The following is a 24,327-nucleotide window of genomic DNA, read 5'->3' as shown; positions in this document are numbered from 1 at the left end:
AGTAAGGACGAAGGAATGCTGGCCATCTTTCACAGGGTTTGGGCCTCAGCAGAGGTACATCTTCAGAGATACATCATCTCTTTACATGGATGCTGCATTCTTAACAATTGTGGCAAATATCAGGACTTTCTGGATCTGACCCAGCAGGTCCACCGACGCCAACAGCCTGTTTTCAGTATCTGCCAACCATGATCACAAACAAGGCAAGGCTGGGAGGTTTGTCTGTCTCCAGCATTTAGACTTCAGGGTGTGTAACTTTTATGTGGCTTGCAAGGATATTTGCCTTGGCGTTGGCAGGCACCACCTGCTGATTGACATCTCTCCAAACAAAATACACTGAGAGACCACAGTGTATAAACGAAAGCAAAAAAAAAGTTAAATAACTTATAAATCCAACATTTCTTATACAATGATAAAAAATAATAATATAAAAATCTTTATAATAGTGAAGCTATCATAATACATCACATCAGAAACATAATTTTTAAGCCATTGTTATACATAACTAACAAATTCAATTATACACACAGAAAACATCAAGAAATTTTCTGAAAATTGTCTGAATAAAGTGGTTTTGAGGTAGTGACTATACACACACACACACACACACACAGAGAAAAGAATTTGTCAAGGCTGGCATCAGCACATGGCAAGGTGGGGCAGCTGCCAGGACCTGTGGCTTCTGATGGGCCCCACTGCTGCTGACCCTACTCATGTACTTCCTCTGGTGCCTGCACGTCCACTGCCTGCTTGTGAGTGCCTTGTCACCTCTGGTCCCAGCTGCATAAGCTGCCAGTGCTGCTGGAGAGTGGGCATGTGGGTGGTGCAAAAAGCACTGCCATGGCAGCAGCATTCTTAGCTGCACCCACCACCTGGCACCATTGGGGAAAAGACGTGCAGGCACTGTGTGAGCAGCTGTGACTGCAGGTGGTAGAAGTTGGCAAAGGAAGGCGGCACAGGCAGGTGGAAGGGCAAGAAGGGAAGCCTAGTAGTAGACATGGGAGTCCCTGAGCACGGTCTGCCCAGGGCCCCCTAAACCTGGAGCCAGTCCTGATATTTGGCAACAGTGACCATACCCCATGGAAAGAGTTTTAAGAAAGAAGTGCCTTTTCTTCAAGGGCCAGGCATGCAGCTTGTAGAGAGAGATTTCTTGACCCACCCAAGTTTTGATGTCCCCATGCAGGGAGCAAACAATGTGGCTTTCAAAGGACAGCTGCACTTGCAGACCCTGCCTTGATCCTGCCAAAGGACTTTTTGTTTATTTGCTACACAGCTCCTGAGCCATCGAGAGGCCTCGTCTGCTCCTCCAGCGAATCGGTCTTGAAGTTTCCTGAACACAACAAGCGATTCTCTACGGCATGAACCCAACGCCCTCGGTGGCTGGGTTCAGTCTCAGCACATGACAACTGGAGAGCAATTTAACAAGATGCTGTATTGACCCGTTAATCTCTTAAGTCTCTTATGTCAGGAGCCAAGTGATAAGCCCCTGCTGTCCCACAAGTGCTGTTATGCCGTCAGAGAGGGGTGCAGAATGGAAAAGGGACTGGCAAAACACAACTGGATAACTTTTTTTTGTACAGGAGCCTGGCCTCCTTATTTGGGTCATTGTTGTTAAGTATTTATATAGCACTCTGTAGGTTGAAAGTATTTCACAAACCATCATCTGGTGGTGCTCACAACAGCCCTGGAAAGCAGGGCAGTTTTATTATCTCCATATTGCAAAGCAATGCGAGGAGGAACAGTCTGAGACAGAATGGCTTGCCTTAGGCCATCGAGTGAGTTTGAACAGGAGACCACCCTGATTGTAGCTTGTTCTCTTAGCCAAATGCCAAATATCTTCCAAGACTGAATATACAAAGCTGCCTCAGACCGAGGGCTGTTTTGGTGGGGGGAGGGAATGAAGGAGAAGGTACTACTTTGACCACATTCTTACCAGTTCTCTAGCAAGTAACCAACTAACTTTCACTCAATGTTCTCTTACAGTGACTGGTAGTGGCTTTCCTGGGGACAATGGGAGTGACTTATGAATCATGAAGCTATCTCAAGAGATAGGGGTACTGCATTGCTATGCAAAACACACATGAAAAAAAGATTCAATCAAAAGAATCCCATCAGACTGGTTGTGGACCATTCCATTTGGTGATACATTGGTACAGCCAGCAGAATAGTGTGCATTTCTTAATTTCTTTAGCAGACTAACTACTCCCAGTGTCTATAGAGCCTAACAGAGCAATAGGAGAGTTATATTCTTTGAAGCACATTGATTTCAATGGTCTAGCTTGCTTCTAGCCTGAGAACTGTTTTTGGAGACAAATTTGCTCAGTGTTTTATGCTCTAGCTGGGATTTTTTTTAAAAAAACATTGTTAACAAGTGTTATAGTGTTTTGTTTTATTATTATGTTTGGCAACAGTGACCATAACTCATGGAAAGTGTATGAATGTAATCCGCCCTGAGCCTGCTAGTGCAGGGAGGGTGGAATAGAAATTGAAGATGATGATGATGATAGATAGATAGACAGATACTTGGTAATGCCCCTTGAATCAGGTATCTGGAGAGGCAGCATAGACATTTTGTAAATAAATAAATAATCTGCAGATGAATCTCAGCAGCTTCATGCTATGGACTCTCTTGGAAACTCCTTTGTTCAAATATAAGTAGCCTTTAAGATTCTTGCTTATTATCCAAGGAGAGTGAAAAACTCCCCTATTGGGTTTTTTTTTTTTTAAGAACAAGCACTTGTTTGGGGGTACATTTCTGGTTTAAAAGGAAGAATGGATCAGGCTGAATCCTCCCTGACCAAGCTGGGGAATCTCTAGATCGTTTTTATCACTCTTTTTCTTCCTGGGAGCACAAAGCAATGTACATGCTTCCCCTTCCACATCTGAGCCCCCTAAGAACCCTGTGAAGTAGCTGACATGGAGAGAGTCCTGGTGGTCCAAGGTCTCCCAGTAAGCTTCATGGTAGAGTGAGGGCAAGACTGATGTCACAGTGTTCCCCATGTACACCTAAAGGTTGGATGAGGAGGGTCTGCTTCTGCTTGGAAATCGGACCCCTCCCTTGAGAGGAATACTAGCCACAGCCTTGCTTGGGCCTGGCCTCCCTCCCTCCCCGATTCACTTGGCGCTTCCTCGTCGGTCTGCATTGCAACCGGCCGCTGCCACATCTTGCTTCCAGCGTGTTTCTCTTCCTGTGAGTCCATGCAAAACAGATGTGCGATTCTTCAAAATGTCCCGGGAGATCTACATCATCAGAGCCAAGAAGAACATGCTTGCGAATGACTGGCTCGCGTTTATCGTTGCGTCATGTTCTCTAGAAATGGCAAATTCCAGAGGAGCCGCCACGGGAGGCTGTTGCAGAACCGGCGTCTTCGCGTGGCACCTTGGAGACACAGGGCAGGTCGGAAGGATTTCATTTGTTGCAATGAAGGAGGAACTTTTAAAGGCGGTACAAATCAGAGCCGCAGGCCTGCTCAGGGAAATGGCACGGTGGCCCTTTAAGCCGCTGTAGCGGGAAGGGGCTGAGCTGGCAAGCGAAGGCGGAGTTGTGACTTCTTCGACCGGCTGGAGGGAGCAGATCAGGCGAGCTGGGTTGGGAGTTGTTTATGCTGCGGGCGAGTGGCTTGAGGAGCGCACAGGTGCGGGATGGCCTACGGCTCGGGAGGGGGCTGCGGGTCGTGGCTGGGTAGGAGTTCCAGCCGATCGTCCACCCACCTGGAGTTCAGTCCAGGATCGCAGGCAGCTCCTCGCGTGTTCGAGCCGGGGTGGAGAGACAGTTCCACGAGGCGGTGCCTCCGTGCGCCACTGGGCTGGGTGGGGGACAGCGGCGCCCCACAGTCACCCTGAGTGGCAATGCTGGAAGCCGGGGCGGGGGGGAAGCTCTTCGCCCCTTCTTGGCAGGAGATCGAGCCAGGGCAGTGTCTCCTGCTATTGTCGGGTAACAGCATTGCAGGACGGCGTTTGGCCTACCGAGGCAGTGAATAAGGGCAGAGGAATTGCTTTGTCTGGATCGGAATAAAGGGGCCAGCAGCATCCCGTTTCCTTCGAAACCAGATGCCTCCGGAAGGTTACGGCAGGGCATGGGAGCTTCCCTTGTTTGCCTCTTGCGGTCAAAGGTATACTGCCTCTGTCGAGGAGGTTCTGCTAATGCCTGTTGGTATTCATGCATGTATTTGAGAGATTTGTATGCAGGGAGATAATAAAGGAAAACATCTGAAAGTGTAGAGGATATGGAGTCTTTGCTGGGTTGGACAAAGACCTGCTTAGTCCAGTATCCTGTTTCAAACAGCAGACAATCAAATGACTCTGGGAAGCTCCGGCCAGGCCATCCTAGTGATTCTCATCCTCTTTTGTTCTCCCCGCCCTCCCCACCCCTAGCTTCAAAGGTACACTGCCCCTGTGTGTGAAGGTTCCATTTAATTATAGTTGCTAATCACTGTTCACAGATCTGTCCTGTGTGAACATGTCTAATTCTCCTTATAAAAACTACCTGAACAGCCCTTGCTACCTCTTGTGGTAGCAATTTTCATACATTAATTGTGTGTTGTGGGAGGCAAAGTTGTGCCTTTCCTGAACCTAAAATACTGGAGTCTTAACTGAACCTACAGTACTGGGGAATGCATTGCTGTGATAACACCCTCTCAAGTTCTCAGACTTTTGCTTTGCCAGGACTTTTGCTCTTGGACTTTTGCTCTCATTAACTAAAAAAATTTGCCAAATCCTGAGTTTCTGGTATTCAGCTCATTTTCCCACACTACGGCTGTCAAAAAAGGATTAAGTTTATTTAGATGACAATCTCCTTTTGGTTTACAATCAGAGTATCAGTTGACCTAGGCTGGAGTAACTCAGCATAGGGTGACACTGTAAATTTGTTACTTTTTAAATAAATTTTTGGGTTTCCTTTTAAGTTGTTAAAGGAAATAAAAGGTAACTCCTAATTTAATCAGAGAAACCCTTTTGTAACTATTAGAAGAGCACAGTAGGTTCAGAATCACCTCAGTAATAAAATAAGCATGATCTTCACTTCTTTGTTTCACCAAATTTAAAACTGGCCCTTACTGACTGTAGTTGGGACCCTCCTAATTAATTACTAAGCTATTTAATCTGCCAATTCAGGTCTTCCATCTCTACTTTCCCCATTTGCTCCTTTGCAGGTTAAACCTCCTTGCGGAAGAAGCCATCGCAAAGAATTCTCCACCTTTCTTCAGGAGGGAGACCACTTCTCTATTTCCACCAACGGCTGAAATTTGCGAAACTTCCTAGTGGTTTCATGCAAGGGGCTTCTTCCCCTCCCCCCATATCTTTACCTCCAGATAGGCAATGCCGTGACAAGCAGATGGTCTAAGGGTCTGGCCTCTTTGGGCTTGCAGGGACTCTTTGGCCGAGTGTTATGTGGACTTTCTGGGTCTTTGGTGTGACCTGGATGCTGGTTGGGGAGGTCAATGCTGTTGGAGCCTTCATTGGGCCATGGAATGCCATGATGCCAGCCCCACTCCACTTGGAAATCTGGGAGCAGCCCAACAGGACCCAGGGCTCTGGCCGCAGTGTGGATGTGAGTAATGGATTCAGGGATTGTTCTATAATGACAGTTTATTGTATTTTATATCCTGTCTGCCTTCCATCATCAAACTCAAGATGGTGCATATGGGGTTCCAAGGAAATCTCCCATCCAGGCACTGGAGAGACCCAAACTCGTTTATCTTCAGTAAAATTCATGCACCTTCATCCCATGTCTATACCCCAAGTTTGTTATTCAAGGATAATTTGTTTAAAAGTGAGCATTTAGTCTTTGACTGATCACTGGTTCTTCTAGGGCATACCTGTGCTACAGACTTAGACCAGTTTATCAAATCTTCCTTCTTTCCAGGGATTTCTGGAACTGTAGCTTTGTCAGATAAAGAGCTAAAGAATTCTCACCATCTTCACCAAATTATAATTCCAAGGATTCCAAGGTGAGGGTGGGGGGAGACCATGTCTCAGATCCACCGGTAATTTCCATGGATGGAAGGAATTTCTGTCATCAAAGTTTGACTTTCTTGCCTCCCACTTCTTCCTGCAGTCCAAAATGGTCCCCGAATTGCTGACAGGTAGTTAAAAATTCTTCTCCTGAAGGGGGGAAATCAGCAAATATTGCCTCCCTTTCATCTCTGGAAATCCTCTGTTGAAGCCAAGCCTATGAATATTAAATTGCTATAAAACTGATGTTAGTTTGCAGAACAGACGAAACAGAAAAATTGATAACCCTCCCCCTTGAAACTGTTAAATGGGTCCTTTATTATCATTTGAGGCTAAAACTAGATCCTAGGCCCACAAACTTATAGTTTGCAACTCTTTCCAAACTCCTTCCCACACAAATACTTTCAAAGAGATCTAGTCTTAATATTTGAGATTTATTATTTGTTGTATTAAAACGTATGTTCTATGCTCTTTGGGGCCTGGTTTTAGGTTTGCCTATTGAGATTTTTAAGAGTTTAATCTGTTAGAGCAGTGTGTTTAGATGCCTGTTCCTTACCGACAAGCTTTAATATGATGAAGTTGTATGATGATCTCTTTTAGAGATGGGTGGGATTTTTTTAAGACGCAGGTTGACAGAGTTTTGATGCTTATTTTCAACCACATGATGTGTGCTGTCAATTTGCAACTAACTGATGGCGACCCTACCAAGGGGCTTTCAAGGCCAGTGAGGAGAAGAGGTGATTTGCCAGTGCTGTCTCGCTGCAGAGCACCCCCAACCGTCCTTGGTACTCTCCCATCTAAGTACTGACTGGAGTTGACCCTACTTAGCTGAGATCTGATGAGATCAGACTATACCATGCTGCTTTCTCTCCTAACAACACGATCCAAGCAAAAGCAGCTTCTCAAACAAGCTTAGGAAAAAGCTCAAGCAAGCAGGGAGGGTTTTTAAAAAAATCTGAATATTTGAAAGACGAGGCACCAAGTGAAGAGGTTTTGGAAGGGAATTCCAAAAATGAGGGCCACTACAGAAAAGGCCCTGGCCCTCATTATCTCCCACTGTATCTCCAAGGGTGGAGACATGAATATGAGTGCCTTTGCCAAAGATTCAATTAATGGGCAGGCTAAAATACAGGTTTTCAATTCTTCAGGCATCAATTCATGTAAGCCTTTAAAGCGCTGTTTAATGTGTGCTCAGAAACAAATAGGCAGCCCAATATAAATCCTGCAATTGAAGAGAGACTTTGTGTGATAACTGAAGCTTCTGAATAGACTTCAAAGACACGGCCCATTGCAGAAGTCTAGTCTAGATGTGATCAGAGTGTGGGTAGCTGTGGCCAGGTCTTGCTTCTCAAGGAACAGCCACGACTGACACATTGGCAAAAGACATCATGTGCCTCAGGAGTAACCTGCACCTCCAACTCTAAGCACAGATATCACATGGTCCCCCAAGCTCTGAATCTGCTCCTTACTGAGGAGTTCAGCCATCAGTGTTAATATGTTGTGGCAGAATCTTTTGTGAGCTCGAGCTGATTCATCAAATAGTTCTCTGCTGATTATGCCCAGGTCTGTGCGGGAGGCAGTGTGCGGGGGAGCAGTGGGACCCAAGCACCATGAAATGCAAAGGTTACAATCTGTGACATTTCTCTGTAAATTTATTCAAGATCAGCCTGGTGATCTTTTGCTGCAGCAGTAACTGGTGACAACAGTCGTTGGAAGAATGTAAGATCAGCTGTGAGTGTTCCAATCCATCAAGGCTCATGCCACAGGTCAAAGTAGCTGAGGCACCAGGTGACCTATGATAGGATCTCCCAAGCATTTTAAACTGGTAACCAGGTGCTTGTGGGGAGCGGAGTTTGGGTCTGAGCAGCATCAGCTTATCTCTTCCCCAACAGGTTTTTTTCCAAAATTCAAACAGCTGCCTGCTGTTGCCATTTGCCCTGGGGCAGGAGCGGAGAAGTACAAGTGGTAGCTGTGGGGGGAGAGGTTTGAGTTTGAGAAAATGGCAGTGGAAGGGACCAACCATCTTACCCCTGCTACACCTGATAAGCATCATAGCCACTCTCGGCAGATATTCTTTTGCTGAGATGAAATATTTACATTTATATCTTAGGTTTTTAGTCAATGAAAACTGCTTAAGAGAGCGATCGCAGGATCACCTGTAGTTTGGCCATCAATTGGTTAAGTCTGTACAGTGCCAAAATAATCCCTATGGTGTCGATTCTTGCGGGTGTGTTTATTACCTCTACCTGCCCTGCTTTGTTTCCCTCCTCTGGGCCATGTTCTCCTGAATTCCTTTTGCTGATTCACCGTAGACTGTCACAGAACCATGCACTAGGCTATGAGCCATTGTGGTCACTGGATTTAATGTTTGAACCAGGGAAAAAAAGACCCCAGAAATTTCATAAATAGCATATAATGAGTGCAAAAATTACTTGATATTTCACTGATGTATTATCATTAGTAAGATTAAGCCATGAATCAAGGATTTAAGATAATCAAATAGTAATTCTATATGCTAGATACATACATTGAAAAAACACGATTATAATATGAATGTAATAAACCTTGCCATGAACTTGGATATTATTTTGCGTTGAAAGAGGATTATCTTAAAAATGTTTACAAATAGTTTCTTTTCAATAGATTAAATTTCTTTAAGGATCATTTAAGTACCACTGGAGCCTGACCTGGATAGCTCAGGCAAGCCCTGTCTCGTCAGATCTTGGAAACTAAGTAGAGTCAGCTTTGGTTGGTAATTAGATGGGAGACCACCAAGGAAGACCAGGGTTGCAGAGACAGGCAATTGCAAACCACCACTGTTAGTCTCTTGCCATGAAAATCATACCAGGGGTCACCATAAGTTGGTTATGACTTGATGGCATTCTCCACTGCCAAGTATCATTGGAGATACCCCAATCCAAGAGTCTCCCACAAATCAACTACGGAAGTAAACTTATCAAGAATATAGCTGGATGTTTTCCATCACACTCATAAAAGGCAGCTAGACCCAAGAGCCTCTTTTAGGATCCAGCATCTAAAGCAAACATCTCAAGGATATAGCTGAGTGCTTCCAGTAGACAAACTTACTAGCATTTCCTGGTATTAAAAGCGTCAGAGAGAAAAAATACAGTCATAGATTATTTCAGGGGATTCAGACGAGAATATCTAAAAAACCATCTTTCTAGTGGCTCCATCACAAAGCCTGCTTTGTATATTGTAAACCTTTCTGTCCCTTTGAGTAAGTACATTGCTATTGTAGTGGCAGAATGTACAATTTAGAGAGATTCCTTTATATGCGAAGGAATTGGTAATCTCTAGATTAGCCCTTAGAACAGATGACCTTATTTTGTTCTAGAGTCAGGCTTAGAAATTGCTGAACAAGATGTTTTTATAGTACTATCCTCTGCAGAGTTACTCTAGTCTCGGTCCATTGAAGTCAGTGGACGTAGAAGTACATAACCCTGTTTAGGATTGCACTGCCATTTGCTCTTCATATGTTTAATCTTATTTCAAGTCTTTCCTCATTCTGGAAGTCAATAAACCCAGAAATATTACATAGTGTCAGAAGTGGAGAAAGGGGAGTGTAGTAGAGCAGGGCTGCCAAAACATCTTACTATTGGCCCCATCACAAGCCCTAGTTTCTGTACTGTAATCGTTTCTGTATTCCTCTAAGGTAGTATACTGTTATTATACCCATATTACAGGTGGAACAGAGAGGCAAAGAATAACCATACTGGCCCACCTAACGGTAGCTATTCAGTTGTTCAGAAATTTGGTTAATTGGCTAGGCAAATATCTATCTAGTAGTTTTGAAGAATTTACTGTATTAAAAAGATACTTTAATGATGAACATGTTTGATACACTGCTTGCAAAAACAAATCATTTTGCTGTTACCATGAAATGACGAAATTAACCTGAAAAAAATCGTTAAATATTAGGTGAGGCTTCTATAAATGTGATTTATTGAACAGTTTCTTTGGCTTTCATGTTGGAACACCCAGACCAGTGAAGTGTCAGCATTTTAAAAAAGATGTCAAAAGAAATAAAGTAAAATAGTTTTCAAAAGCAGTTGTTCTAAGGAGGTGGCAAGCCAGCACTTCCTGTTTGGAGATGCCTGCGCTTAGGGCAGGAGGCCAATATGAGAACCTTTGGCATTGCATCACATTTGGATTTGGTTCGTTGTGGCAGTCTCTAGATTAGATGCAGCCATTTTTTTCCTGTCCGTCTCATCTAATTCTCCTCCTTACAGCAGCTTTTGTCCATGCAGGTTCCACGACTCTAGCTTTTGGTAGTCAAAGGTAAACCCTCCCCCCTTTAGGGGTGATTTTTTTGAGCCAGCTCTCTGATTATTTGGGAAATATCTGAATATAAGCAATGAAAAGAGGGAGGAAGATCATAAGGGGGGGAACTGTGCATATAGTGTCCCCTCCCCTAACACGCATACTGGCTCATTGACTCTTACTCATTGACTCTTTACTGTGTCATCTAAAGTTTTATTTATTTTTTCATTTATCACCCATGTTTCTCAATGAGACTTAAGATGGATTACTCAACTAAAAACTATGTAATAAGGACAGTATTACACATTAACAATGCAATGAAACCAAATTGCAAGACTAAGCCTCCCACGCTTGAAACAGTATAGAATACAAGCAGGGGACCTGCAAAGACATCTCATTTTCCATTCCCTCAAAATTTCCTCCTTCCCTTTCCTGAAGGCCCCCCATAAGATCTACTCTTCTCCTGCTTTCTTCTCTTCTTCGCATCCACCTTTAACTGCCCCCCAGTCTTCAGCTTTCCCTCTTCCCCCGACAGCTTTTCCCCAGGGGAAAAGGGCCAGCAACTGGGCTGGGTCCAGTTGCATACTGGGGGACCTGCAAGGACTCTGGGGAGCATCTCACGTTCCCTTTTATCCCCCTTCCTACATTATTTCTTTTCTGTCCTCTTGGCAGTCCCTATATTCTCAGATTTCCCTTTCCTGCTCTTCACCCACCTGCCCAGATTTTGCGGCAGTGGTTAGTCTGCTCCTGCCTGCTACAAGGCTAGGAGGTAAGCAGTTTTCACGCCTGCCCTTACTCATGAACGACATTATCATTAAATAAAAAGAGAAGCTGCCACCTAAACAGGAGCATTCTTGGTTTCAAGGAATATTAATGAATATTTGCCCCAATCAGTTGATGAGCATGCCAGCCTTAGGCAGGCATCACAAATGAGACGAAAGTTGGTTCCCGGTTCTTTATTTGCAGTTCCTAGAGGAAGACCCCAAATGAGATGGCTTGTCTTAATAAAGGAAGCCACATCCTCCATTTTGCAAGATCTGAGAAAGTCTGTTAATGATAAGACATTTTGGAGGTTTTTCATTCATAGGGTTGCCATAATTCGGAAGTGACTTAATAGCACTTAACACATGCACACTTCCTTATTTGCAAACCTGGTAATACATATTGTGTATGTCACCTTGCAGGGAACATTCCCCAGAGTCTGGGGAAGTGGTGATTCAAGGTGGTCCAGTGTTTATTTTGGGGAGCAGATGCCTGAGAGTTTTTCATTTCCTTCCTAGGGACCCCTACACTTTGAAGCACAGCACTAAAACCAGGCTCTGGACTGAGGAACAACAAAGAGTAGAGTTCCCAGTCTCTGGGGTTGTATGATTTGTCAGAGCTTATTTGGGATATGGAAGTGTTTGAATTTCATCATATTTGTGGTTGGGCTGGCAAATTAGGAACTGGGAACAAACTTTAGGCTCACGTGCAGCTAGCTACAACTGCTGTTTGATTCCAAACTGGCATATACTTATGGAGGATTGGGAGATTTAGAAGATAACATGGAAGGGGGACTGAATCCATGAACCTCCACTCCAAAAACTGGTTTAAAACAACCCACCCGGAGAAAACCAATTAGTAAGAAGTGATGTTGGTGGAAAGAAAGCATGGGGGAAAGATTCTATTTCCCTTTTCCATGCTGTGATTTTAATCAAGCCCAACCTGCTCCTGCTGTATAGGGAATTGGGGTTGGACCAGAAATGGACCTGTATTAAGTTGTGTCTAAATTGTCCCTAAGGTCACCTGGTGAGTGTATGGCAGAGGTAAAGTTGGAACCTGGATAAGTTTCTTGGAGATCTCCTGAACCAGTCTGCTTCCTGTCTTGGCTTCTTGGAATGAGAGCCAATGTGCTGGTCTAGTTTTAAATTTGCAGCAAGACTGAAGAAATTTTGGTTCAAATACCTACTCTGTTAGGAGCCTTGCTGGGTGAATGTGGGCCAGTTATTTCCCTAATCTACTTAACAGAGCTGTGGTGTGTGTGGGGGGGGGGCACCATGTATGGCACTCCTTGGAGGACTGGCAGGATAAAAATGCTATATAAATTTTAGAGGAGATTAGAAGTCTTTGATTACAGGCAGGGCTTTTTTCTGGGAAAAGAGGTTGTGGAACTAAGTGGGTTGCCCTTGGAGAAAATGGTCATATGGCTGGTGGCCCCGCCCCCTGATCTCCAGACAGAGGGGAGTTTAGATTGCCCTCCGTGCTGGCACGGAGGGCAATCTAAACTCCCCTCTGTCTGGAGATATGGAGGCGGGGCCACCAGCCATGTGACCATTTTTAAATGGTGCTGGAACTGCGTTCCACCGCATTCCTGCTGAAAAAAAGCCCCGATTACAGGATTTCCTTCAAGTTTGTAAAAATCCTTTCAGGATTCACTAAATTTTCCAAGTCTTTTCTATTATTACCTTGCCTTTTCCAGTTTACTATTATTTCAAGTGGGCTTATTTCTGAACAGCTGAAATGCTTTGGCCTCACTGCAGAAGTAGTGGGTGTGGCTGGTATCAACCCAAGAATGTTTCAGAAAGTCAGCTTGCTTAGCAAACTGCTGATGAATGACACACCCAGTTATTTCAGTAGGGAAGGAGAAGCTGTCCAGTGCACAGCCAACGTATGATGAGGCAATGCTGAGCAATGGTTAGTGTCAGGCTTGGACTAGGGGGAAGAGTTCTAATCCCTATTCAGCCATCAAACTCTATGGTTGACATTTATTTATTTACTTTATCTATACACCCCTTTCCTCCCAGTGGGGACCCACAGTGATGTACAACATTCTCCTTTTCTCCATTTTATTGACTTTGAGTCCCCTCCCTTCTCTCTCGCTCCCTAACCTACCTCACAAGGTTGTTGTGATGATAAAACTGAAGAGGTGGAGAAAACCATGTCTGCATCCATAGCTCCTTGGAGGAAAGATAGGATTGTGACAGATATCCTCACCATTTCATCCACCCTTATTTTGGGTTATGACTTCTGCAGGGCACAGATCTGGATTAATTCGGACCCTTCCTCCTTGACACTGAGGGTAACGTCTCTCTTGCCTGCCTCTCCTCTCTCCACATTTTCCTGCTTTCAATGTCATGCTTGCTGCAGAGGCACTGGCATTCCATGCAGTGAACAAAGTGTGAAGAAGAAACCTGTATTTTCAAGTGCATTTTCACACACACTTCGGGGAGGGGGACATGTGCTACGGTGCTTCATGGGTGCATGACTATTCGTTCCACTTTGCATGTTTGCTGCAGGACATGCGTGTGAAGCTGCTAAACTGAGCAAGTTTCTGCTTGAAGTTGTGTGAATGCTGCAGCTGTAACTTGCTTGTCCACAGTTGATGCTGCTGATGGGAGTGATAGTGAAGAGCTCTTATAGTCTGCTAGTAGTAAGCTTTTATGTAGTACTGTCCATATTCACAGTGCTTTATGTGCACTGTCTTATTAGCAGCAGTACACCAAGCCTGCAAAGTAGGCCAGTATTATCACTGAGAGTGAACAACAGCCAACAATCCCCTAATGAGTTTGTGGCAGAAGTGACATCAGAACCAGGGATCCTTCTGGATCATAGCTCATTCTTAGCCATGGATCATAGCTCATTCTTAGCCTCTTCTCAAACATTAAGATGGCATTTAATGAGAGCTAGGGTGAATGCCTTCAGTGTGTTCTCTCAACCAGCCCATTATTTGTGGTCACCTTTTCTCCATTTCTTTAAGAAGTGCAGCAAATCATACATGGTATTTGTTTGATCCGTCTCTTTCACCTTCAACAGCCCTGAGAGGCAGGAAATAGTGGATGACTCAAGGTCCCCCTGGAAGCTGCGTGGCTGAGTGAAGATTTGAAAACAGGTTTTCCCAGCCCCTACTCTGTCCTCTCTGAATGGGATTGCTGGTTAGCTAGTAACCTTCTTTTGCAGTGGCAGAAATATAATTTTTTAAAAAAACCTTAAAGCACCTCATTTTCAGCCTGATAACAGCCTGCTGACTATCCTTCATGCCTCTGTCAATGTGGAGCTAGGCTGCTATAACATATCCTATTGTCCTACTGGGGACTGTCCTTGAAGATTGTTCAGAAGCTTCCGTTGGTGCAGAATGTAGCAGCTCGCCTCACAATGGGGAGAGTCTGCTGGAAGCCCACAATGCCTGCACTCCGCTGTCCTGTCCTGGGCAAAATTCAAGGTTCTGATTATAACCTGCAAATAGAGAACCGCTTGCAGTTGCCATCGATTGCAGAAGGCTGGAAAGAGAGGCAGGATCTTCTCTAAAATATGCTGGAGTTTGGAGAAGACAAGAAATTCGTCTCCATGCAGTGAGAAAGATGTGCTTTTTAACCTTCTCTTCCACTCGCTGAGAACTTGGGAAAGAGCTCTGTGCCATCATGTATTTTATTTGTCAGAGGTATACTCACTTTTGGTGAGAGGATTTCTAGGGCCCTGCCTACAAAGCTCTAAATGGCTGAGATCTCCCATGATTAGATCAATGGTCTTCAACCTATGGTCTGGGACCCTCAGATGTGTCACGCAGCATCACCTGCTGGGCTGTGAGACCTAAAGCCACAACTTTTTTTCTGGGTCTTAGAAGAACCTGCTGCTGACATGCACGCATAAAGTGCAAGGGCTGCATGCCTCCTGCTTTCCTCGGCACCCACACTAAGAGAATTAGCATGACGGCAAGGTGAGTCCCTCAGCAGTACAAAGGACCCATTTTTAACACAAACAAGTTCAGAGAAATCTCCGCTGTCTGTGGAGCCTCTCTCTTAATTCCACTCACTCTGGCCACCCACCAGCTGGGTCTCAGGTTTACATTGCAGAATAAGGTATAATTTGGGTGGCTCTACTTCCTGTCACATGACTTTCTGTGACCGATCACATGTTTGCTATTTAGGGATGCAGCTAGGTTTGCCAACTGGCCAGGAGAAAAAATGTCTCTTTAGTAGAGGTTTAATGTGCAGAAATCCACAGCTGAAACATTTCATGATGTGGCATCCTGATAGTTGCTGCAGATCAAAACTGATATTAAAGAGACAACTAGAAGACTAGTTTACAAGCTGGCAACCCTAGATAAACCTTTTTATGTTGGGGTAGAAATGCATTTTTATGTACTTCTGCTATTCTTTTCCATAAGGGCATTTTATTATCAAATAAATCAGAAGGCACTAAAGAGGTTTCAAAATGAGTGTGTGCGACCTTTTAAATTTTGAGAAGAAAAGTAGCTATGAGGAGACAAATGGCTGGAAGGAAAAGGGTTTAACAATCTTTTCTCTGTACCGGAATACTGCTTAACCTGAAGCCCTCTGCATCTGTTCTTGTGGTAGGGCACAAGGAAAAATCTGAAGGCTTTACTATTTATTTGTTTGTTTGTTTGTTTATTTAAAACTAGCTTGATACCCATGCTTCACTACAGTATTTAAATACTTTAAAACCAGTTATAATACTTATGGGTATGTAACAGTTTCTGGTTTGTGTGTGTGTGTGTTTTTTAGTTGGTTGTGTAGTATAATAGCATAGTACCCAAAGGTGTTTGAATAAAGCAAAGCATCTTATCCCTATTCAGGAGTCTTGTACTGTCTTTCTTCAACTGTCTGCGGTTTCCCTTACCTGATGTTTACCTCAGAACACAAAGTTCCACAGCTGGCCAATCAGAGAGAGGGCGGTACAAGCAGGCAGGAGCCTGCCAGCCACAAAGAAAAGCCAGGCCCCACAGGGAGACTGGCAACCCTAGTGAATTTTTAGGGGAAGACTAGGAGGTGCATTTTACCTTAGGACACATTCAGTGACTCCCAATAGCAACTGCATACTGTTCAGAATGTGGGGGGTGAGGACCAATCAGGCTGCATATGCAAATGACCTCTGTGTTCCAGCTGTGTGTGTGGGGGTGAGGTGTGGAATGATGTGAGCCCCAATCAGCCAGCATATGTAAATGACCTTGAAAGGCTGGCCCAAATCAGAGAAGAGTGGTCGAGCTGGCAGTAGGCAGAAGTGCAAGCAGGCAGCAGTTTGCCAGCCACACAGGGAAGCTGTAGCCCTTTGGGAAAACATATTTTACCCCTTTTTACCCCCTTAGGGGGCAGATTTCTTAAAAGCCCTTCTTAGTGGGTGTTTACATCATGAAAGGAATGTTCTCCCCAATTTTCATATTTCTAGGTTCAGGGGTTTGGGCTGGATGTTGATGAGTCAATCAGGACACTTGTCTTTATATAGAGAGATGTATCTAACCTTTCCTCTTTAGCTCAAAGTAGCTTGTGAACATGACCAGTGGCCAGATGCAGTTGAAACAGTATAAAATTACCAAGTAAAAAACAAGAAACTCACAAATCTCCCAAAGAGAGCAACTTGAGTGATTGCTTGCCAAAAAAAAGTGAGTTGGTTCTACTGGGGGCTTCCTGGCCATCTCTATCTTTGTTCTGTAATAGGTGGGCAGTTGACCCACTTGGTTGGTGTTTCTGGTCTCTGGCATTTTTCCTTTTGTCTTCTAGTGCAGGGAGGTGAGGCAGCAGAACGTCTCCAAACGCTGCTCTTTCGTTCAGACCAACCCAGATTGCCAGATGGACGGCGGGTTTCTCAGCTACCTCAGCGGAGTCTTTTGCGTCTTCCCAGCAGATCTACAACCTCTCGCAATCACCCTCTATGTAAGGATTGAAATGGTGGGGTTAGAGGTGGGCTGGATATCTTCAGTGTTCTTTTTTGGTGGTTACTAGGGTTGCCACCAAGTGGTGGCTGGAGATCTCCCAGAATCACAACTGATCTCCAGGCAATAGGAATCAGTTCCTCTGGGAAAAAATGGCTATCTTGGAAGGTGGATTCTATGGCATTATACCCAGCTAAGTTCCCTCCACTCCTCAAATTTTGCCCTCCCCAGGCTCCACCCCCGCTCCAAATCTCCAGGAATTTCCCAACCTGGACCTGACAACCCTATTGGCTTCAGGGTCTGGAATATGTTAGGCAATCTCTGATGGCGGAGAGTGAAAGAGTGATGATCAGAGAGTCAAAAGTCAACTTTTGGGCCTTAGTTGTCAAAGCTTTCAGGCCAAACCACAGATGATGGCTCTGGGAATTCTAACCATGGAGATCTCAGTAGTTTTTTTTCTTTAGTAGCAGGCCAATTTGTATTGTAAAACTATGAAAAGCTTAAAGCCTCCTTTCCTTGATCTATATCTGGACTACAAGCATCCTCTATTTAAAGGGGTGGGGAACACCACAGCAGGGCCGTGGCTCAGTGATGGAGCATCTGCTTTTCATAATGACAGTTCCAGGTTAATTTCCTTATCATCTCCAGTTAAAAATGATCAGGTAGTAAGTGATGAGAAAGATCTCTACCTGACACCTGGGAGAGCTGCTGCTAGTCAAAGTATGACCTTAAGAAACCTTAATAAAGCAATGTTCTATCTCTGTCTGAGATTTAAACATTTCTAGTACTTGTGTTTTTCTGTGGAACATTTTCCATTTCTGAAGATTGCTTCATAAAATTTATACCAATGAATGGATGCAATTGTCAATACAATATTGGAATCTACTAATCCCTAGGAATTATGTGGCAGAGTATATGTATGTTTTATTGATTGTAAGGGTGGATAATACATATAACAACAATTTTTTAAAAAAGTAATTAATTCACCTGACAGACAGGTTATGCAGGTCAAATCAAGACTAAAGCTAAAATTCTGATTTTATCTCTGACTAAAAGTAAAAACAAAATCAGAACAGATTAATTTCTGTCTCACTTTCAACAAACACACTGAGTAATGACTCATTTTTTCCTTGTGCTGGGAAAGTGTTTGCTTTTTGGTGACTGAGGAGTACGGCGTGACATCATTATAATAAAATCAGTGTAGGAAGGAAATTGTTAGGTGGAGATATTGCAGGCAAAAGCATGCTAACAATAACAACACAAGAATGAAGAAACATTAACGAGAAACATGATGGGCTGTGTGCGTATCTACATTATATATAGAAGAGCAAGATTTGAGTCGTTAAACACCAACAAGATTTTCCTGTTTATAGGAAGAGAGTTTATACAATGTAGCAGTGATTAAGTTGTGAATCCGGCGGTCCCGGATTCAGAACTCTTTCTTCTGCTATGAATCCTCTGGTTGGCATAAGGCAAGCCAGGCTCAGATTTATAATTGCGTAATAATAATACTGCTTACTTTACGGGACTGCTATAGGAGTTGTAGCAAGATAATATGTTGAAAGTGCTTTGAATAACTAAGTGCTTTTAAATGTTATGCTGTTGTTGTTTTTCTTACTGTACTAGAATTCTTTTCTCCTCTGGGTGTATTATATTTTATAGAATGAGATTATTTAAGAATGAATTTTAAAGCATAACTAGTGATACAAAGCCTGTGCAGTCTTAGAACATAAGGGGAACCTTGCTGCATCAGACCAGTGATTTATTAACCCAACATCCTCTTTCATGTAGGGGCCAACCAAGGTCAGTCTTCCTCTAATGTTGCTTCCTAACAGTGATATTTGATGCTTTACTGCCTCTAAATATGGAGTTTCTCTTTGGTCGGGAGTAGCCTTTGATGGACCTACCTTTCTAGACTTTTGGGGGAGTTTGGTCATTGTTGGTTGTTGCTAGACAATAATATATATTAGCAGGCATTTCTGGTATCTATCCACAAGGCAGAGCTCATACTTGCGGTGTAGGGAGTATCATGTTGCCTCGCCACTCAAAATGCCACACATCAATTCTGAGGAAAACACGATTACACCCAGGGCTTTTCTTCTGGGAAAAGAGGTGGTGGAACTCAGTGGGTTGCCCTCGAAGAAAATGGTCACATGGCTGGTGGCCCCGCCCCCTGATCTTCAAACAGAGGGGAGTTTAGATTGCCCTCTCAACTCCCCTCTGTCTGGAGATCAGGGGGCAGGGCCACCAGCCATGTGACCATTTTCAAGAGGTTCTGGAACTCCGTTCCCCCTGAAAAAAAGCCCTGATTACACCCTTGCTGATCTTCACTTCCATATCGCTAAATAAAGTGGATGCTATGTGCTACATGGCTGTGTGCATCTTGGGGTACCTATTGAGTGGTGCCTGTGTGACCTCATTTGTGATGAGTGTCTCTCATGTGTTCCCACTTTCTGAAGCCCTTTTTAGGAAACATTTAAGAGATTTGGAAAAGAAAAAAAATAGTAAGGAATTGGGCTTATAGCACATGTGCGATGTGCTCCTGTAGTGCTTGATAAAAGCACCTTTTACCTTCACAGCATTGTCCTGCCTGTCTTTTTAATATTTTCTCCCCCTCTTTTCATTCTTTGCTGAGTGTTTCCCTTTTCAAAGAAGAGCACCCATGTCTAATTTTGGTTTAAAAAGTAACAAAAGGAATGCAGTCTACAGTCTGGGCAACTGTTTAGCATCCATTGCAAGAAGGTCATCCTCCTTCCACCTCTGTCCTCACATATGCCAAAGCTATCCCTTCCCACAAACTGCTAGTCCTTTCTTCCTTTCCTATATGTGGGGGCAGGGTAATGCACAGCCAATGACAGCTCTAGGGATCCTTAAACAAAACACTCTTTGTGGGCATCACTGTTCCTATCACACTCTTTTTCAACAATCAGGGGACCAACTGGTTGACGATGGTGGAGAGATACAGCAGGGAATTGTGGTGTGCCTGTCTGGGGTCTCCGAATCAGCTGAAGGATGCTAGCGTGGCATCACACAGCAGCAGTAGCATGCATATTTTGCAAAAGGAGCAGAAAAATCTTTTTTGTTTGCAAAGACACACATCCACTGAATTCAATGGATTTAGAAGACTGTACCTCTGCTAGGATTGCACTCTAAGCATTGCCTGCTGGCTGTGTGGAACACTCGTTGTTTCCTGCTTAGGGGAAAGGAGTAGTTCAGGGGGATGACTATGACAAGACAGCTTAACCCAAGATTAGCCCATTGAGGGGAATTGGCTCAGGCCCTTGTTGTCCCAGATGAGCAACAGCCTTGTCTGGTGAGGAAGTGATGGCGTCTGACTAATGGTGTTTCTTGGTTGATGGCAGAAGCAGTGAGCTGGGTGGTGCAGCAATTTGGCTACCTTCGCTTTTTTTGTTTGAGGCAATTCTGTTTTGTAGTTTTTGCTCTTCCACCTTTGTTCACTTGATGTGCACCAAGACAGAATCTATCTTGGAGATGGAAGCTATCCCAGTTCACCCATAATGAACCTATAGATTTGCCTCGGCATGGCCCATTTTGCTCATTGTCGGCTTTAGGATGCCCAGGTGGAATGGGACTTCTTGCAGGGAGAGGGAAGTATCATGCCCCAGCAGATGATGCTCTGACTTGCCTTTGGTCTCTTACAGGTTCTGTGGTTGTTCTACCTGTTTGTTATCCTTGGCGTCACAGCTGAGAAATTGTAAGTAATAGCTCTGGAGGTCTCAGTGCTGCACTCGGAGGTAGCTCTCAGAGTCATATTGTTTCTTCTTGCCTATATTCTGATGAGAAGCCATATTCCCAACAGCAAATATGATTGTTCAGGGTGTTACGCTTTTTTTACTAGATGTGTACCATAAAGTTTGCACGTGTGTGTTTGATGTGTATTTGGTCAACTTTAAGTGCACTTTCAGGTCTTGATTTGGCTGAAAGGTAGGATATAAACATTATAAATAAAATAAATGTAAATCATATCATGTGTGCTGACCCATTTCTGTGAAAGAGTAGCACACCAGCATTTGGTGACTTGAGCTAATTTTCTGGGTGTGCAGGGAGGGTTTTTCTTAATATGAGAAACAGTTAAAACATGCTATTACTGTTGTAAGTCCACTACTGGTGTGATGATGTTGTATACAGATAGGCCAGTGCGCATGGTAAGTATATTTAAATACTTGACCCACATATCCTGTATAAATCCAGCCCAACTCCGTGGCCTGTATCCAACCATGCTACAAAAACTTAAGGATACTTCTGTTTTCATAAGAGTGGGTGGTGACTTCTGTTGATTTTTCCTTCCCCTCCCATTACAGACCCCTATTATGCTGTTCTTAGGGGTCTGCTGAGCCCCCAGGAGCAAAATCTGAGTAGGTTCAATGAGCTGCAGGGAGAACTGGAAGAAACCAACACCTCCTTTTAAGGAAAACACAAGGGCAAAAAGTTTTCTTAACTGTGTGATTGGCTATGGGCTCATGCCCCTAAAGAGCAACTCCTTTCCCCTTGGCCTTCTCTGATCCTACCCTTTAGGAACATAGGCACAGCATTTCCAGATAAGACCAAAAGGCCATGTGGACAGTTTCCAAAAGAAGCCAACCAGGAAGGGCATGGTCAGAATGGCCATCCTCTTAGATAACCCAGAATGACACGCTGAAGACTGGAGAAGGCTCAGAATGACTTCCATTGTATTCTGTTGGATAGAGTATGTGCGTTTGTAACTTACACGAAGCTGCCTTATACCATGTCTCACCATTGCTTCATCTACCTCGTTGTTTGTGCTGACTGGCAGCAGCTCTCCAAGAGCTTTCCAGCATCTGAGATGCTTTTAACTAGAGATGCCAGACACTGAACTCAGGACCCCTACCACTAACACAAGGCAGCTCTCTGAGTCATGGAGCCTAAGACATCATAGGCCAAGGGGAGAGGGCTACAAAAACTTGCCCCAGGGACAGAGAGTGCTGCTTTGGATCCCATCTGGGGTTGCCAGGGTCCCCAGGGGCCCAAGTGGCGGTGCTGGAGGCTGGGAGCAGGGGACAGCAGGGGTTTCCTTCAGCCCGTTGGGAAACTCCTTCCTCCATCACGCTCATTTTCCAATGGGACAAAGGAAGGAGCCATAACTCGTGCGCGCTGAAAGTGAAAAGTGCCTCCAAAGGGGCAGTTTTCACTCAGAGTGCACCAGGATTCCTCTGTGGAGGGGGAGCACATGCACACACTTCTCCCCATTCCCATACTTCCTGCCAGCCAGGTGAGCGGGACTGGGGGGCAGCCAGAGGATCCCCCTCCCCGGGTGGGGGGATGGCAAGCCTGGTTCCAGCCCAGTGATGTTCCTGGGTGCACATCTTTATTTACGCCTATAGAAGTGAATGGCATACCCATGGAGAAAGTAGTAGGTTCCACCTTTGTGGACACAGGTCCCCTGACCAAGGTGTACACTCACGTACTGTGCCTTGAAGACCTCCAAAATACATATCTTCCCTCTGCATGCAATCCAGCCTATCATAGTGCCAAGCATTTTGCTTTTAAGTAATAGCCATCTCCCCGTCATTTGCTTTGTCACTCTCAAGCAAGGCTATCCTGATAGAGAAAACTGAGGCCAGGAAGCTGGCTTCAGGAAAGAAGGGGAGTGGAATTGGCTTTAGGAGGTGTGTATGTGTGTGGGGAGGGAGGAATGACAAAGCAAGGCATTGAAGACCTCCTGCTTTTCTTTCTACAGCTTCTGCCCTAATTTATCTGCGATTTCCACCAAGTTGAAGCTGGCCCACAATGTAGCAGTATCCTTTTATGAACTCATTTACTGTCTGGTCCTCCTGGCAGGGAGGGTTTGGGATCCTTTACACTCTAGTGCCTACCCTTCAAGGTAACCTAAAATTAAGATTGTTAGGTGCAGTCTCAGCAGCTCCTCCTTTATTGAGGATCAGGGATCCTGCATGCACATGTGTTGGCATGAGTCTTTGGGCATTTGGGCTTGTAAAGTAAGAAGCCCACCTGGAAGCATAAGCCTCGAATCCCAGATATGCAAGAGCTGAGGATTTAGTCTACGTATGCAGTAAAGTAGATTGTAGCATTCTGGCCAGCGAATGCAGTATGCCACTTTAATTTCTTTGTTTCATTTATACAGACATTTCTATTCTGCTTTTCTCTCTAGGGTTTCCAGGTCCCCCAGAGCTCAAACTGGGGAATGGGGAGGTTTGGGAGGGCGCGCACATTTGGAGGACTTGCCATGCACACAGCTCACAGGCTGTCTGGAGCACTTCCTTGTCACACTGGGAATGACGATCCTTATTTCTCTCTAATGGGGACCTAATATAGCTTACAACTCTCCCTTCCACCATTTTCTCTTCACAAGAACCACTCTGTGAACTATGTTAGGCTGAAAGACTGGTCCAAGGTTGCCTGTCAAGCTTGTATGGCAGAGTGGGGACATGAACCTGTATCTCCCAGATCCTAGTCTCACACAGTAACCTCTACACCAAAAACATCCCAGAAATAGAAAACCAGCACCGCAGTCAGTGCTAGGGTAGAATCCCCATAATGTACTCCTCACTTGGAGTGCAGTGTTCAGTGTTGAGCACTACCATTTGTACAGGGGACGGATTGAACTAGATGGCCCTTAGAGTCACTTCCGGCTTTATGTTTCCATGAATTTTCTGTTTACAAGCATTTTTTAAAATGTGGAAGAACATTAAAAAATGGTATTGCAACCCCCCCCCCCCCCCGTAGTCCTAAATGGTACCACCTATCACCTCAATCTTTTACCACATCAGTCTGCTACACATGTGTTGACCCAGCCTCGCTTTGTATTGGGCATAATGCACTTTGCATATTCTCAGAGTCATTGTATTTTATTATGTGTTTTCAGTGTTCTGGACTCGGTGCTTGTTCCTTGGCTCATATAAAATTCTGGGACTTCTGATCTGCCTCTAAAAAGTTTTTTTTTAAACCCTCTATTAAAAAAGATACAGATTCTGTTCCAAGGAAAGCCAGCCTCTGCAATCTAAATAAATAATTCAGCTATACGTGTTGCATAATTTATTTTGGTTTCAGTAGCTGTGGGCAGGAGGATGAAGCTAATGCATAACGGAGGTCTTTGTTCTCTATCCTGCTGCACTCCCTTGCTGGTTTCTGAGATTTCCCCGGGCCTATGGGTTGTCAAGACACATCTTTGGCCAAAATGGAATATAAATGTATATGAACTGAAGATTCTTGGGTAGCTAAATTCTTTGTCAGACATTAGCTATATACTTGTGTGGGGTGGTTTGTGGACCCTAAAGACAAAAGTGTATGAGAAGACCTAGAGAAAGCTAAAAGGGACACTTCTGCAGAGAGAAAATCTGCAGCATAGAGTTGTAAGACCCTTGTAAAGAAATCCCAAAAGCTTGTGGGGGTTAGGAAGCACAAGACAAGCTTCCTGATCTGCCCATATCCCCTAGCATGGAACTTAC

The 24,327-nt window shown here is 44.3% G+C and overlaps 1 protein-coding gene across 1 annotated transcript in view; it reads left to right on the top strand.

Moving 5' to 3' along the window:
• The first annotated feature begins 3,556 nt into the window (after positions 1 to 3,556).
• SLC8B1 (solute carrier family 8 member B1) overlaps positions 3,557 to 24,327 on the top strand; it is a 37,880-nt gene continuing 17,109 nt past the window's right edge. Inside the window, exons 1-5 of the mRNA XM_054996880.1 lie at positions 3,557 to 3,635; positions 5,151 to 5,548; positions 16,728 to 16,880; positions 20,542 to 20,594; positions 22,599 to 22,655. Of these exons, the coding sequence (XP_054852855.1) occupies positions 5,387 to 5,548; positions 16,728 to 16,880; positions 20,542 to 20,594; positions 22,599 to 22,655 (425 nt within the window). The 5' untranslated portion in view covers positions 3,557 to 3,635; positions 5,151 to 5,386. The remainder of the gene's footprint in view (positions 3,636 to 5,150; positions 5,549 to 16,727; positions 16,881 to 20,541; positions 20,595 to 22,598; positions 22,656 to 24,327) is intronic.

Source organism: Eublepharis macularius, chromosome 13 (genome assembly GCF_028583425.1).
Source record: "Eublepharis macularius isolate TG4126 chromosome 13, MPM_Emac_v1.0, whole genome shotgun sequence".
NCBI classification, from domain to species: domain Eukaryota; kingdom Metazoa; phylum Chordata; class Lepidosauria; order Squamata; family Eublepharidae; genus Eublepharis; species Eublepharis macularius.
The sequence above is the reverse complement of the archived record's forward strand: the minus strand, read 5'-3'. Positions and strand labels throughout refer to the sequence as shown.